Source organism: Cryphonectria parasitica (assembly GCF_011745365.1).
Source record: "Cryphonectria parasitica EP155 unplaced genomic scaffold M406scaffold_6, whole genome shotgun sequence".
Classification (NCBI taxonomy): domain Eukaryota; kingdom Fungi; phylum Ascomycota; class Sordariomycetes; order Diaporthales; family Cryphonectriaceae; genus Cryphonectria; species Cryphonectria parasitica.
The window spans coordinates 3,100,865-3,115,882 of NW_024468914.1; the positions used below are offsets into that span (position 1 = coordinate 3,100,865).

The following is a 15,018-nucleotide window of genomic DNA, read 5'->3' on the forward strand; positions in this document are numbered from 1 at the left end:
TCAGCTTGGTCTGCAGTTTGCTGGTCGCACCGCTGTCCCCCTCGTGGGACCATGTATTCCTTGTACACACTAGAACGTGTTGATTTGCTTCTTCAGTCCTTGCTAGACCTTTTGGTGTCCAACTTCCAATGACGTCGTGCCCAGGAGGGAGATTAAGACGATGGAGGCCTGTACTGCGCTGCAGCACTGTTCCACTCTGCGCCCTACTGCACAGGAGCGCCGCCGCCCACAGTGCCGAGAGGCAGAGTTGTCTGGCCAAAGAAGGCTTTTTGTGTCGCCACAGTTTTTACGACTTCTTGTTGCCTGCTTTGTGCGTAGCTCGCTCGGCCATCGGGAAGTGGTGGGGAGGCCTTAGTATTCGTAGCGACCACGAAAAAGCTCGTCAGGGGGGAACGAGGTGGAGAAATGCATCAGCTCGTGGCTTGATCGATCATCAATCACCCACGGAGCCACTTATTCACCAGTCCAGGACTGCATCGGGATCTTGCAAAGCGGATAACTGACCTCCCGCCGCCTGTCAACCTGTCGATCGGCCGGCCGATGCTACGGATTGCCATGTCTCTTTCCCATGGCAGCTCGAGGCTTGATTGAACCAAATGTGGTCATTCGCCGAAATGGCGTGTATGCATGTGTGCATGTGTGTGTGTGTGTTTGTGTGTTTGTGTGTTTGTGTGTGTGGTGTCAGTGGCGGCGGACGGGTGATCCTGTATTTTTTATTTATTTTTATTCCTTTGGTTGAGGCCAACGATGGCGTTGAGTGTTTTTGTACCATGTAGATAGTTGCGAGCGAGGATTGTCGCAATATGCTACTGCCATAAACCGCCGAACCGAGCGTCTTAGCTCAACACCAGCGCCGCCGCCAACAATTCTACCATTTCCACACAACGAGAGAGCAAAACAGCACGGAATGGAAAGAACTGTCCTGAGTCGATCGAGCGAGGGAACAAAGAAGAAAAAGAAAAAGATGAGATTTTCGCTGGTACGGTACGGGTGCTTCGTAACCTGTCTCCACGCCTGGCCCAATATGGCGGGACGGATCATCAAGCCTTTTCGGCTTCGTCGATCTACCAAAATGTCGCCTTACTCGCTACCGCGTGTCTGCCGCGGAATTACGCAACAAGGATACCTCCGAACGCCTGAGGATCATGACCAGAAGCTTTGCCTGCTTCACCATAGTGCGCGGTAACGGTCTCTCTCTCTCTCTCTCTCTCTCTCTCTCTCTTTTCCAATCTCGATCGCAGCCTCTGCTGACTGATTTGGGTGTCTGGCTGCCAGGCAACTTCATCTCTCCAAAAATTGTAAAATCTTTTGTCGTGTGCCCCTTTGTCAAGTTGATGAGGTGCAGGATGGCCGAAGCTGTCACAGCACACAAAGAGAACGCATTGTGGCTCATTTGATGTGAATGCACCTTGGGTGTAACAGCATCGCAACTGTACTACATAATATGTGCTATATACAGTCGAAACGTGCTGGTACCGTGCCCTGATGCTGGCATATAGATACCACAGTAGGCAGGGCCTGGCAGGGCCGGTCGCAGGCCAGGCTAGAAGAGGGGGGGGGGGGCACCGCCACCTTGGAACACACCTATCTCTGCCCGCGGCGTTCGTTGTCTTGTTCCTTGCTCATCTCGGACATACAGGGAGTTGATTGATCGCCTCTGTCCGCAGCATCCTCAGGGATACTCCCAGCAAGGTCCTGATTCGACTGCCACCATTTCCCTCATACCCCGATGAATGGAAGATTGTTGAAATTTTGAAGAAGAAGAATATCCTTGTGACAGCGGCAGGATGGGTTTCGACTTGGAATTAAATCCCAACCGTGTCAACACGTCGAATCTTGACTACTCCAAAGCACTGTCAGGACACCAACTGAGAAGCCCAATATCACACAGGACACGGACAGAAAGTTTAATTGCCACCTTTCTAGATTGCAGATGTGCAACGCCGTAACTGAACACCACTCGGGAAGGGTAAGGGGGCAGGCAGGAGACATCGATTGGCCGTTGCGCAGACGTACTGTAACGCATACTATGTACACACAGTGTACTAATCGCGCGTGTTGACCCGGCCAACCCCTGGCACCTGCAGCCTCCTTTTCCCCTGGCCCCTTTCTTTCCTTCGAGTGTCCTTGTTGCCCCCCTCCCACACCCCTCCGCCCAAGGCCCCCCAATCCCCAATCAACTGTTCCCATTTCTGATTGAATCTCACACACCCACCATAGGGCCTCCTTGCCTCCCAGCGACCCATGCAAGCACTGGCAGACTTGGTGCGCTGCCACACTAACGCCTACCTTGCCGGGTCTCAGTGGTACGGATGGGACCTGTTGGGCTGCTGCATGAGCGACAAATCTAAACCGGCCATCCAACTTTCTTGATTTCCTGCTTTTTAGACCTTCTCGAGACTAACCTCCCCTTTTTTCTCCCACCCCCTTCTATCTATTCCTACTCTTCACCCACACGTTCGCTCCCTCTCCTCTTCCTTTCTAGACCTCGACACCATTGCCGTGTTCTCAGGTACCTTGTTTTCCTCCATTTCCCTGTCGGAAGTGCTAGAAGGCGCACCGACTTGCCGTTCGCTGCCATCAATTATCGCGAGGGGGGATCTTGGTGTCGACAGCAGGTCTTGGGTCCGGCCCATTTCATTCCCACCAGGTCAGCAACTACCATTTCTCATCGGGAGCCCCAGGCTCTCCTGCCGTCCTGGCCCGCGAAGACTAATCAACAGACCACGAACAGGACAGACCCGACTTCTCGATTGAAAGGACGCGCCGTATCGAGAGACGACTTAGTCTGCGGGAGAAGGGACAGAAGAAAGGATACGAGCCTGGAGAGACCAGAAAAACCAAACAATTCCTCCCCAATAACATCGTCTGATCAACTCCTCCTTTCATCATTGAGAGGGATCAGGACGACGAAAAGCAGAAGCAGACACTCGAGGAAAGTGGCTGTCGCCATCCGGCAGTTCTTTTCTTAGGTTGTTCCTGTCTACACTCGTCGTTTCAATTTGGGGGTTGACGGGCACCACTGCCTCACTTCTTTTTTATTATTTCTCCTACACTACACGCCTTGCCGCGCAGGTCCAATCCTGCTCTCGCTTGGTGCCTTCGGTTTCATAATTTGGGATTGCACCCGCTCACTCCTTTTCCTCCCCTACCGACTTATCCACTGCAGTTGGGTTTCGACCGCCTTGCATAGCGAAAACAACACCTTTTTGTCGGCGCGTCTTTGTTTGACGGAACTTTTACCCATTTTCGTTCTTTCTTAATCCCACGCCATTCAACAACCGAGTCTTTTTCTCACTTGGATCAATTGGCTGATTGATTGAATTTTCTCGCTGCTACTGGATCTGATTTTCGAAACACCACATGAGTCTTCTGATTGGTAAGTCTTCTCAGTTCTAGTTTCCTCGCCCCAGCAACTCCAACCCCAACCTGGACCTTCTGCATCGTCTGGCCCATCAAACCTGCCTTTTGCCGCTGTCCCTCCCACGCGCGCTTTTCTTGTCCCATCCCAGCTCGCTGCACCGAGCTAGCCTTCCAAACAACAAGCAAAGTTTGCACCACCAGCAACCCCCCACCACGCACCCGTCCAAAGCTGTCAATGCTACTCCTTCATAGACTCAGATGATCGATCAACTGACTGAATGTTCTGGAGTAGCCTTTTAATGCACCATGTCGGGGTATCCGAACCATCAAGAGTATGATGATGGCTACGGCCATCATCAGCAGGGCAACACTGAGTCCTACTACGACAACGACCAGGGCCAGTACTACGACCAGAACGGCTACGATGCTCATGGAGGAGCTCACGCAGAGGGTCATGACGGCTATTATGACGAGTCGTAAGTTTCCTCGGTTCCGCCTTGATCTCCACCTGTACACGTGCTAATTTGATGTCTCGTTGCCAGGGGCTACTACAATGCTGACGCCAGCAACCCTTACCACCAGGATGGCGGCTACTACGAAGGCCATGAACAGCAACAAGACGGTTACTATCAAGATGGTTACTACGAGCAGGGCTACGACCAGGGTGGCTATGGCGCTGGCGGCCAGCGTCGTGGAGGCTCCGAGGATGATTCGGAGACCTTCAGCGACTTCACTATGAGGTCCGACATGGCCCGTGCTGCCGATATGGACTACTACGGTCGGGGCGATGAGCGGTACAGCGGTTACCAAGACGGTCAGGGTGGCCGTGGCTACCGCCCGCCCTCCTCACAGATCTCATACGGCGGCAACCGCTCGTCAGGCGCTTCCACTCCCAACTACGCCATGGACTACGGCAACGTTCTTCCGGCCGGCCAGCGCTCTCGGGAGCCCTACCCTGCCTGGACATCCGACGCCCAGATTCCTCTTTCCAAGGAGGAGATTGAGGACATCTTCATTGACCTGGCCAACAAGTTTGGTTTCCAGAGGGACAGTATGCGCAACATGTACGACCACCTTATGACGTTGCTTGACTCCCGAGCTTCCCGCATGACCCCAAACCAGGCTCTGCTCTCGCTGCACGCCGACTACATCGGCGGAGACAACGCAAACTACCGGAAATGGTACTTCGCTGCCCATCTCGATCTCGACGATGCTGTTGGGTTTGCCAATATGAAGGGTTCCAAGTCTAAGAAGAAGGCCAGCAAGAAGAAGAAGGGCGCTGAGGAGGAGCAGACTCTTGAGGATCTCGAGGGGGACAACTCTCTCGAGGCTGCCGAATTCCGCTGGAAGACACGGATGAACCGCATGTCACAACACGACCGCGTGCGACAGCTGGGTCTCTACCTGCTGTGCTGGGGTGAAGCCAACCAGGTCCGTTTCATGCCCGAGTGCCTCTGCTTCGTTTTCAAGTGCGCCGACGACTACCTGAACTCGCCGGCCTGCCAGAACTCGGTGGAGCCTGTACCTGAGTACACCTTCCTGAACAACTGCATCACCCCCCTGTACCAGTACTGCAGAGACCAGGGTTACGAAATTCTGAACGGTGTCTACGTCCGCCGCGAGCGCGACCATCACAAGATCATCGGCTACGATGATTGCAACCAGCTCTTCTGGTATCCCGAGGGTATCGAGCGCATCGTCCTGGAGGATAAGTCCAGGCTGGTCGACGTGCCACCGGCCGAGCGGTATCTGAAGCTCAAGGATGTTGCCTGGAAGAAGTGTTTCTTCAAGACGTACAAGGAGACGCGTTCTTGGTTCCATCTGCTCGTCAACTTCAATCGCATCTGGGTCATTCATCTGACAGTCTGGTGGATGTTCACCACGCACAATACACCGGAGCTGCTGGTTCCCAACTACGAACAGCAGGTCAATCAGGAGCCCCCCGCTTCCGCCCAGTGGGCCATTGCTGGTTTCGGTGGTGGTATCGCGTCTATGATCCAGATCTTGGCCACCCTCGCTGAATGGGCTTACGTTCCCAGGAGGTGGGCTGGAGCTCAGCATCTCACCAAGCGTCTCCTGTTCTTGATCGTGGTCTTCATTATCAACGTCGGCCCCGGTGTCTACGTCTTCCTGCCACAGGATACCGTAGCGGATTACAATGCCCACCAGAATTCCACGATCTCGCTGGTTCTTGGCATCGTGCAGTTCTTCGTCGCCATCGCTACCTTCATCTTCTTCGCCATTATGCCTCTCGGTGGGCTGTTTGGCAGCTACCTGGTGAGCAAAAAATCTCGGCGTTATGTAGCCAGTCAGACTTTCACTGCAAGCTGGCCCCACCTCAAGGGCAACGACATGGCCATGTCTTATGGTCTCTGGGCTGTTATTTTCGGTGGCAAGTTTGGCGAGTCTTATGGCTTCCTGACTCTCTCCTTCCGTGACCCGGTACGCTACCTGTACATCATGGACACTTCCAGTTGTCTGGGCGACAAGTATATTGGCACCGTTCTCTGCAAACACCAGCCGGCGATCACTCTCGCACTGATGGCCATGACGGACTTGGTGTTCTTCTTCTTGGACACTTACCTGTGGTATGTCCTGCTGAACGCTGTCGTCTCCATTGCTCGGTCTTTCTATCTCGGTTCTTCCATTTGGACGCCGTGGAGAAATATCTACTCTCGTCTTCCCAAGCGCATCTACTCCAAGGTGTTGGCAACTACGGACATGGAGATCAAGTACAAGCCCAAGGTTCTCATCTCCCAGATCTGGAATGCTATCGTCATCTCCATGTATCGGGAGCACCTCCTGGCCATCGACCACGTGCAGAAGCTCCTCTATCACCAAGTGCCAAGTGAGCAGGAGGGAAAGAGGACGCTACGCGCTCCCACTTTCTTCGTGTCCCAGGAAGATCACTCATTCAAGACGGAGTTCTTCCCCAGCCAGAGCGAGGCGGAGCGCCGAATCTCTTTCTTCGCGCAGTCTCTGTCGACACCCATCCCGGAGCCGCTGCCTGTCGACAACATGCCGACCTTCACTGTCCTGATCCCTCACTACAGCGAGAAGATCCTGCTGTCTCTCCGAGAGATCATTCGCGAGGACGAGCCGTACTCCCGTGTCACGCTTCTGGAGTACCTCAAGCAGCTTCACCCTCACGAGTGGGATTGCTTCGTCAAGGACACCAAGATCTTGTCCGATGAGACTGCGCAGTACAATGGTGATGAGGAGAAGGCCGAGAAGGACACGGCCAAGAGCAAGATCGATGATCTCCCCTTCTACTGCATTGGCTTCAAGTCATCTGCCCCCGAATACACACTGCGAACTCGTATCTGGGCTTCTCTGCGTTTCCAGACTCTGTACCGCACTATCTCCGGTTTCATGAACTACAGCCGTGCGATCAAGCTGTTGTACCGTGTCGAGAACCCCGAGGTGGTGCAGATGTTTGGTGGCAACTCTGACAAGCTGGAACGGGAGCTGGAGCGCATGGCCCGTCGCAAGTTCAAGATCTGCGTATCCATGCAGCGTTACGCCAAGTTCAAGAAGGAGGAGATGGAGAATGCTGAGTTCCTCCTGCGTGCCTACCCCGACCTGCAGATTGCCTATCTCGATGAAGAGCCGCCCGCCAACGAGGGCGAAGAGCCCCGTCTGTACTCGGCACTCATTGATGGCCACTCCGAACTGATGGAGAACGGCATGCGTAAGCCCAAGTTCCGCATCCAGCTGTCCGGCAACCCCATCTTGGGTGACGGCAAGTCCGACAACCAGAATCACTCCATCATTTTCTACCGCGGCGAATACATCCAGCTCATCGATGCCAATCAGGACAACTACCTGGAGGAGTGTCTCAAGATCCGCAGTGTCCTTGCCGAGTTCGAGGAGATGAAGACCGACAACGTCTCGCCCTACACTCCTGGTGTTAAGAGCAACACGCCTGCCCCTGTCGCCATTCTCGGTGCCCGTGAATACATTTTCTCAGAGAACATTGGTATTCTTGGTGACGTGGCCGCTGGAAAGGAGCAGACGTTCGGTACCCTCTTCGCTCGTACGCTGGCCCAAATCGGCGGCAAGCTTCATTACGGTCACCCTGATTTCCTCAATGGTATCTTCATGACCACCCGAGGTGGTGTCTCCAAGGCGCAAAAGGGTCTGCATCTCAACGAGGATATTTATGCTGGTATGAACGCAGTCCTGCGAGGAGGCCGCATCAAGCACTGTGAATACTTCCAGTGTGGTAAAGGTCGTGACTTGGGCTTTGGATCCATTCTCAACTTCACCACCAAGATCGGCACCGGTATGGGTGAGCAGATGCTCTCAAGAGAGTACTACTACCTCGGCACACAACTCCCGCTCGATCGTTTCCTCTCGTTCTACTACGCCCACGCCGGTTTCCACGTGCAGAACATGTTCATCATGCTTTCAGTTCACCTGTTCATGATCTGCCTGATCAACCTGGGTTCGCTCAAGCACGAAACAATCCCCTGTGAATACAACAGCAACGTCCCCATTACGGACCCGTTGTTCCCAACCGGGTGTGCCAACACGGTTGCCCTCACAAACTGGGTCTGGCGTTGTGTCATCTCCATCATCTTCGTCATCTTCCTCGCCTTCGTGCCCCTGGTCGTTCAGGAACTCACGGAGCGTGGCGTCTTGCGTGCATCCACCCGTCTGGCCAAGCAGATTTGCTCCCTGTCGCCTATCTTTGAAGTTTTCGTCTGTCAGATCTACGCGAACTCGGTCTCCAACAACTTGTCATTTGGAGGTGCCAGATATATCGGTACGGGTCGTGGCTTTGCCACTGCTCGCATTCCCTTCGGCATCCTGTTCTCTCGATTTGCTGGCCCTTCGATCTACTTTGGAGCCCGCATGCTCTTGATGCTGCTCTTCGCCACCTTGACGATCTGGCAGGCTGCGCTGGTCTACTTCTGGATGTCGCTCTTGGCCTTGTGTATTGCGCCGTTCCTGTACAACCCACATCAGTTCGCCTGGAACGATTTCTTCATCGACTACCGCGAGTTCCTACGTTGGCTCTCTCGTGGCAACTCCGTCTCGCACGCCTCGTCCTGGATCTCCTACTGCCGCTTGTCTCGGACCCGACTTACTGGTTACAAGCGCAAGCTCGTAGGCGAGCCATCTGGCAAGCTGTCGGCCGATGTACCTCGTGCGCACATTACTAATGTGTTCTTCGCCGAGGTTCTCGGTCCGCTGCTGCTGGCCGTCGTCACTCTGATTCCGTACCTGTTCATCAACGCACAAACTGGCGTCCACAACACTGGAGGCGTGCTGAAGGACAACGATACTTCGGCTACGGCAACTGCATCACTGCTCCGTGTCGCCATTGTGGCTTTTGGACCCATCGGCATCAATGCCGGTGTGTGCGGTATGATGTTCTTTATGGCATGTCTCGCGGGTCCGCTCCTGAGCATGTGCTGCAAGAAGTTTGGCAGCGTTCTGGCGGCCATCGCGCACGCGCTCGCCGTCATCATGCTATTAGTCTTCTTCGAGGTCATGTACTTCCTCGAGGGGTTCAACTTCACCAAGACCATCAGCGGCATGATCGCGGTGGTTGCCATCCAGAGATTCCTTATGAAGCTGATCATCACCTTCGCCCTTACGAGAGAGATGAAGACTGATCAGGCTAACATTGCCTTCTGGACGGGCAAGTGGTACTCTATGGGCTGGCACACTGTTTCCCAGCCGGCCCGTGAATTCCTCTGCAAGATCACCGAGCTGTGCTTCTTTGCTGGTGACTTCATCTTGGGGCACACCCTGCTGTTCATAATGTGTCCAGTCATCCTCATCCCCAAGGTGGACATGCTACACTCCATTATGCTCTTCTGGCTGCGGCCGAGGTATGTCTCCGCTCTAGACGTCCCCTTTCTCACCTGTCCCACGAAATGTCGAAAGATACTAATATTACCTGTGCGTTCAGTCGGCAAATTCGGCCACCCATCTACTCCCTTAAGCAGTCGAAGCTGAGGAGAAAGAGAGTGTTCCGCTACGCGGTGCTCTACTTCGCGCTGCTGGTTCTCTTCTTGGCACTGCTCATCGCCCCCTCGATTGTTGGCAAGTACGTGCCAAGCTCGATTGAGAGCATGCTTGAGAGCACCGGCTTGGTGCAACCCACAGGGCAGGACAACAACGATACTATCGGTCATACGCAGACCGGTACGGGTGCTGCTGACTACTCTGGGGCCTTGTTGACGGTGACAGCATCGGCGTCTGCCACAGCTTCGTCATCGTCCAATGCCAAGCTGAAGCTCTTCTAAGATGATGTGGAATGTATCATAAAACATAAAAGTGCAGAAGAGAGGGGAGTGGGCAAATGGCAAGGGGGGGCCGGGGGAGGCTTCGCACATGGCAAGGTGTTGGCTGCTTTTCTACTTTTGCCCAAAGGTTTGGGCGGTGCAAATTGTATTGATTTTATTTGGCAAACTACACGGAAGGAGGGCCTCACAAGGCATGGTAAATGGTTCTTTAGAGACACGAGCCTGGGATTCGGCACACATTCTAGCTTCTTCCGTGTGGTTGTTCCATTTCTGACCAGACCACCCACGGATAGAGTTAAATAGGCATAATTAATTTCTTCGGTTTCCATATGAGTATGTGTGTGTAGCCTATCATTGAACTTTGCAAAGCAATGAAGAAATTTTGCTTGAGACGGCCGCTTGAGAGTTGACACGCCATGTTGCTACTCCTCCACATTACGTAGTCGTGGTGTACTGAAGTAAATGGTGCCACTGTTTGGTGGAAGTTAAGCCTGCGCTGTACTGCAAGTACTTAAGTACTGAGTACTTATGACTTGTTAGGCGGTCTGGAGGGATGCAGGGACGAAAGATCCCTGCTGCCTAATACAACGCATCCAATGCAAGTGCCCCTGACTTTACTAACCTTAGCGAGCGGATTGCTCGGTACGTTTTATTTTTCGAAAGGCTCCTTGGTCCCGATCCGTCACTGTGCTTTTCGACCTCCCACCTACAATCGGAACTCCTGTTGACTGGCCCATTCTCCAGTTTCGCGCAGGGCGTCTGTTTGTCAAGTCACAATCGACCGTCTTTGCAGCAGCTGAGGCGCGATCAATTACCAGACGCGCACTCTGCCCCTTCCACTCCTCCTTCTCATGCCATGGATCTCTACGAGATCCAAGGTCGAATGACCATCCTCCTTCACGAGGCCTCGCATACCTTCCAGAAGGTCCCAGGGTCCGCGGTCCTGATTCGATATGTCCAGGCCAGCTACCAGAATGACCCAATTCGTTCCGTCTTCGAGCTCTTCCTTCTCATCTTCTTCATCCGCTACCTCTTGTCGCCCTCTTACCCCATCAACGAGTCCAACTACGTCAAGCTGAGCGAGGATGAGATCGAGGAACTCGTCGACGAGTGGCAGCCTGAGCCCCTGGTGGCTCAGCAGACGCCCCTCGAGGAGATGGAGATGGAGAAGTTGCCAGTCATAATCGGGTAGGTCTACGTGGGGGCCCAGGTGGTTGTTAACGCACGCGCTGGTTGAAGATGTCCCTCTCCGCTCGTTGGCTGACAACATACCCATCAATACAGACCGACCGGTCCCAAGTCGAAACTGGCCAACGGCCGCACAGTCACAAACCTTGCCTCATACAACTTTTACAATTTCAACTCCAACGAACAGATCAAGGAGAAGGCTATCACCACACTGCGCACCTATGGCGTCGGGCCATGTGGCCCGCCCAACTTCTACGGCACTCAGGATGTCCACCTGAAGACCGAGGCAGACATAGCAGCGTACGTGGGCACCGAGTCCGCCATCTTGTACGCCCAGGGCTTCTCGGTCATGTCGAGTGTCATACCCACCTTCTGCAAGAGAGGCGACGTCATCGTGACGGACAGGATGGCCAATTACTCTGTCCGCAAGGGCCTCGAGCTTGCCCGGTGTACTGTCAAGTGGTTCGACCGCGGAGACATGGATGGCCTTGAGGAGGCCATGAAGCAGGTTGCACAGGAGCAGGCTAAGCAAAAGAAACTGACTAGAAGGTTCATCGTGGCCGAGGGTCTGTCGGAGGTCACCGGTGACTCTATTGACCTCCCAAAAATGGTAGGCGCTTCAGCATTCGCCCCTCCTCCCCCCCTCCCCTTAACTCCCCACAGGTGTGAAGATTGATCAGCTAATATTGACCGGCCAGATCGAGCTCAAGGAGAAGTACAAGTTCCGCATTATCCTCGACGAGTCCTGGTCCCTGGGCGTTCTCGGCCGAACAGGCCGCGGCGTCACCGAGGCGCAGAATGTCGACCCATCCCAGGTAGACATGATCATTGGCTCCCTCGCTGCGTCTCTTTGTGCTGGCGGTGGTTTCTGCGCAGGATCCAAGGATGTTGTGGGTCATCAGCGCATCACCTCGTCGGCGTACTGTTACTCTGCGGCCCTACCAGCGATGTCGGCCGTGACGGCCAGCGAAACAATCAATATTTTGCAGAACAACCCTGAGGTGCTCAGCACACTTCGCGAGAACATCCGCGCAATGAGGGCACAGCTGGATCCCCGGAGCGACTGGGTCACGTGCACGAGCGCACCAGAGAATCCCATTCTGCTCTTGGCGATCAAGCCCAACGTGGTGCAATCCAGGCGAATGTCTTTCGAGGATCAGGACCGGGTCCTACAGGAGTTCGTCGATGAGGTATGTCCAATGTCCATTTTGACTGCGTCAGCTCGTTCTGAGCATTCGCTAAACTACCATCACAGGCTCTGGCAAATGGCGTGATGATCACACGGCTAAAGACGACGCTGATCAACAAGAGCATCGGCGGCGGCGACGCACAGCCAAAACTCAAGGTCTGCGTTACGTCGGGCCTGTCCAAAAAGGAGATTGAGAAGGCAGGCATCATCATCCGGCACGCTATCACGAAGGTCATGACGAGGAAGACGAGCAGCAAGCTGTCCCTGCCTACTGCATGACCTTGCTCTTCCCTGGAAATACGCGTGGCTTGTTTGTGTATACACCAATAGACGCATCACCTTCTCGCTCAATCACGAGGAGCTGGCAAGAGAAAAGTTTCACCGAAATGAATAGATGGCGGGGTGCGGATGGACGATGGGATGGACACGAACACAGCCCCCCCTATCGAGGATGCCAAAGCTAGACGCGCACCATCACAATTTGGGATGTGCTTACGACATTGATATCGGACGTCACGGGGTGGTCCGGGCAATTTTACAAACTATAAGATATTTTACCCTAATGATTAATATGAGTTACTTACCATTCCCAGCCAGTCAAAAGATCACCTTTCGTCCTACATTGCTACACGCGTGTGAGGCATGACCATCCACATATTATGTCTGCGAGAAGGGGGCCTGTTGCTACTCACGAGGCATGGCGCCTCAAATTTGGTCCGCAGTCAACATAATGAAGTTATATGTGCCAGAGTGCATCCCCAGCAGGCCTATCGTGTCACGAACCGCAAGCAATGTCGCCTTGACTAGTAACCTTGGGGCCTAGACGCACCAGCAAAGGAATGAGCTGGTCGGTGCTTACATTTCCCTGGAGTGGCACTCACGATCTTCTCTCTCTCCAGGCCACCTTGAGGGGAAGGTACGATGACAGCGACGGCAGTCATGACGAAAGATAAGAGGGAAACTTTGACTAAAAGGGAGAAAGAAGGTTGGGGGGGGGGGGGGGGGTAAACAGAGAGCGAGAGCTTGGCAGGAACAAGCCCACAGAAGGTTTTGAGAGTCGAATCAAAATGACAGGACTGTCTCGTCTGAGGATGCATGGCCCTCCTTCCCCTCTCCCTCTCTCTTCCAATCGTCGTGTAACACCACCACTCTGGCATCAACTCGAGGCCAACATCTTGAATAGCGAACTTCGGACTGGCGTCTCGAGTCAGCGGACTTATCTCGAACCTCCCCTCCACTCGTCACTTCTCTTCACCCACCTAGTTTCGACATGCGAGCGGCCAAAGCCCTTCTCAGCCTCTCTCTCGCTACGAGAGCTGCACTGGCGCAGTACCACCACCATCGCAGCTGGCGTCCTGTCCACCATGCCCAAGGCAACGGTGGCAGCAACAACCTGTTTGCCCGGTCCATCAGTACGGGGGGCCAGACAGTGACGATCACGGACAATTCACGCACGGAAACGACAATCATCCCTGAGATCATCGTCTTCACAGACGGCAGTGGCAGCCCTGTCAGCACGGCAACGGCTGCACTTGCCCTTGTGCCTCCAACGGACATGCCTCTGGCGGAGGATTTACTGCAGGCTGATGGCCTCTCTCCTTCAACAGCCAGCACGGTCGCTGCCCAGTCAACTGCAGCCGAGATTGCGGAAAGGGGCTTGGTTGGTACCTCTGCTTCAGATGATTCTGTGTTTCGCCAACCTCTGAACCGCGCCACGGGAAGTGGCCTCTTTGGTGTGGCCTACGCACCCTACAACGCTGACGGCAGTTGCAAATCTGCAAATCAGATCATGTCAGACTTTGGTGTGCTGGGCAAGACCTACGGCATGGTTCGTGTCTACGGAGTGGACTGCAACCAGATTCCAAGCGTGTACGCAGCCGCCAAGGCCAACAACCTGCGTGTCATGTACGGCATCTTCAGCCTCGACAACCTTGGCGACCAGATCGCTACGCTTACCAGTGGCATCAACAGCGACTGGTCCAATGTAGACACTGTGAGTGTCGGCAACGAGCTTGTGAACAATGGACAGGCCTCTCCGCAGCAGATCCTCGACGCGCTATCGAGCGCTCGACAGATGCTCAAGGCCGCCGGCTGGGGCGGTCCTGTTGTGACCGTGGATACCTTTGTCGCTGCGCTGGCACACCCAGAGTTGTGCTCGGCAAGTGACTACTGTGCGGTCAACATCCATCCGTTCTTCGACCCCAACACACCTGCAAGCTCTGCGGGCACATTTGTCCTGAACATGGTGCAGGCCCTGCGGACCAAGCTCGGCAACCCGTCTGCACGAGTGCGGGTGACGGAGTCCGGCTGGCCGTGGCAGGGATCCGCCAACTCTCAAGCCATCCCCGGCGTCGACAACCAGGCAGCTGCTGTCGACAGCATCCAGAAGGCATTCTCCAGTAACCCAGAGGACATGGTGCTGTTCTCTGCGTTCAATGACCGGTGGAAGACGGCGGCGGAACCGACCTTCTTTGCGGAGCAGTACTGGGGGATGGGAACAGCTGACGCTCCTTCTGCATGAGGTCATCTTTGGCGATGGTCGAGAGTATATCGCTGTCTGTCTGTCTGTCTGTCTGTCTGTCCTGACTTAAGTATGCAAGGTGGAAGGCAACAGGGGGTCTTTCGTCTTTTGATATCCCGTATTCCATATGGGGAAGAAAGCTGGCTCTGGCCCTGGAGGTGCTGAGCGTTTGAAGTCATTCATATACCCATATTTTTGGAGCCATCGGGCTCTTATCTGGCAGGATCACGAGGACGGTTGTGTGAGATCGGATGGCTGCGCTGCCACTTGCCTTACATAAGGTACCTTTGCGTGGTTGTGTTGGAAGCATTATTGCTGTCACCTACTGAGTTGCCCACCAAAATGAAGAGAGAGAAAAAGAATCCAAATTCGGCTTGAAATACATCTCCTGTTTACGTATTGCAAGAAGTATTGTGCCTTCTTGCCTGCCAGCTCGATCCGTCACCACTTCGTCATGAGGAACATCTGGACTTGACTGTACGGGGGGCCGCTCTTTT

At 54.3% G+C, this 15,018-nt stretch overlaps 3 protein-coding genes across 3 annotated transcripts; all 3 read left to right on the forward strand.

Annotated features, from left to right (window-relative positions):
• Positions 1 to 3,669: 3,669 nt before the first annotated feature.
• Positions 3,670 to 9,955, forward strand: M406DRAFT_109038 (family 48 glycosyltransferase; the record flags this gene model as incomplete). The annotated part of the gene is made up of 4 exons (XM_040915330.1): positions 3,670 to 3,839; positions 3,906 to 4,893; positions 4,933 to 9,206; positions 9,287 to 9,955. 4 exons carry the CDS (start codon positions 3,670 to 3,672, stop codon positions 9,621 to 9,623), a joined length of 5,769 nt encoding a protein of 1,922 aa, XP_040774759.1. The 3' UTR covers positions 9,624 to 9,955.
• A 524-nt stretch (positions 9,956 to 10,479) lies between these two features.
• Positions 10,480 to 12,591, forward strand: M406DRAFT_352495 (PLP-dependent transferase; the record flags this gene model as incomplete). The annotated part of the gene is made up of 4 exons (XM_040922694.1): positions 10,480 to 10,811; positions 10,908 to 11,421; positions 11,492 to 12,001; positions 12,067 to 12,591. The coding sequence occupies 4 exons, from the start codon at positions 10,480 to 10,482 to the stop codon at positions 12,277 to 12,279; spliced, it is 1,569 nt and encodes a 522-aa protein (XP_040774760.1). The 3' UTR covers positions 12,280 to 12,591.
• A 964-nt stretch (positions 12,592 to 13,555) lies between these two features.
• M406DRAFT_51405 (family 17 glycoside hydrolase) lies at positions 13,556 to 14,521 on the forward strand (the record flags this gene model as incomplete). The annotated part of the gene is made up of 1 exon (XM_040924438.1): positions 13,556 to 14,521. One exon carries the CDS (start codon positions 13,556 to 13,558, stop codon positions 14,519 to 14,521), a length of 966 nt encoding a protein of 321 aa, XP_040774761.1.
• Between the last annotated feature and the right edge of the window lie 497 nt (positions 14,522 to 15,018).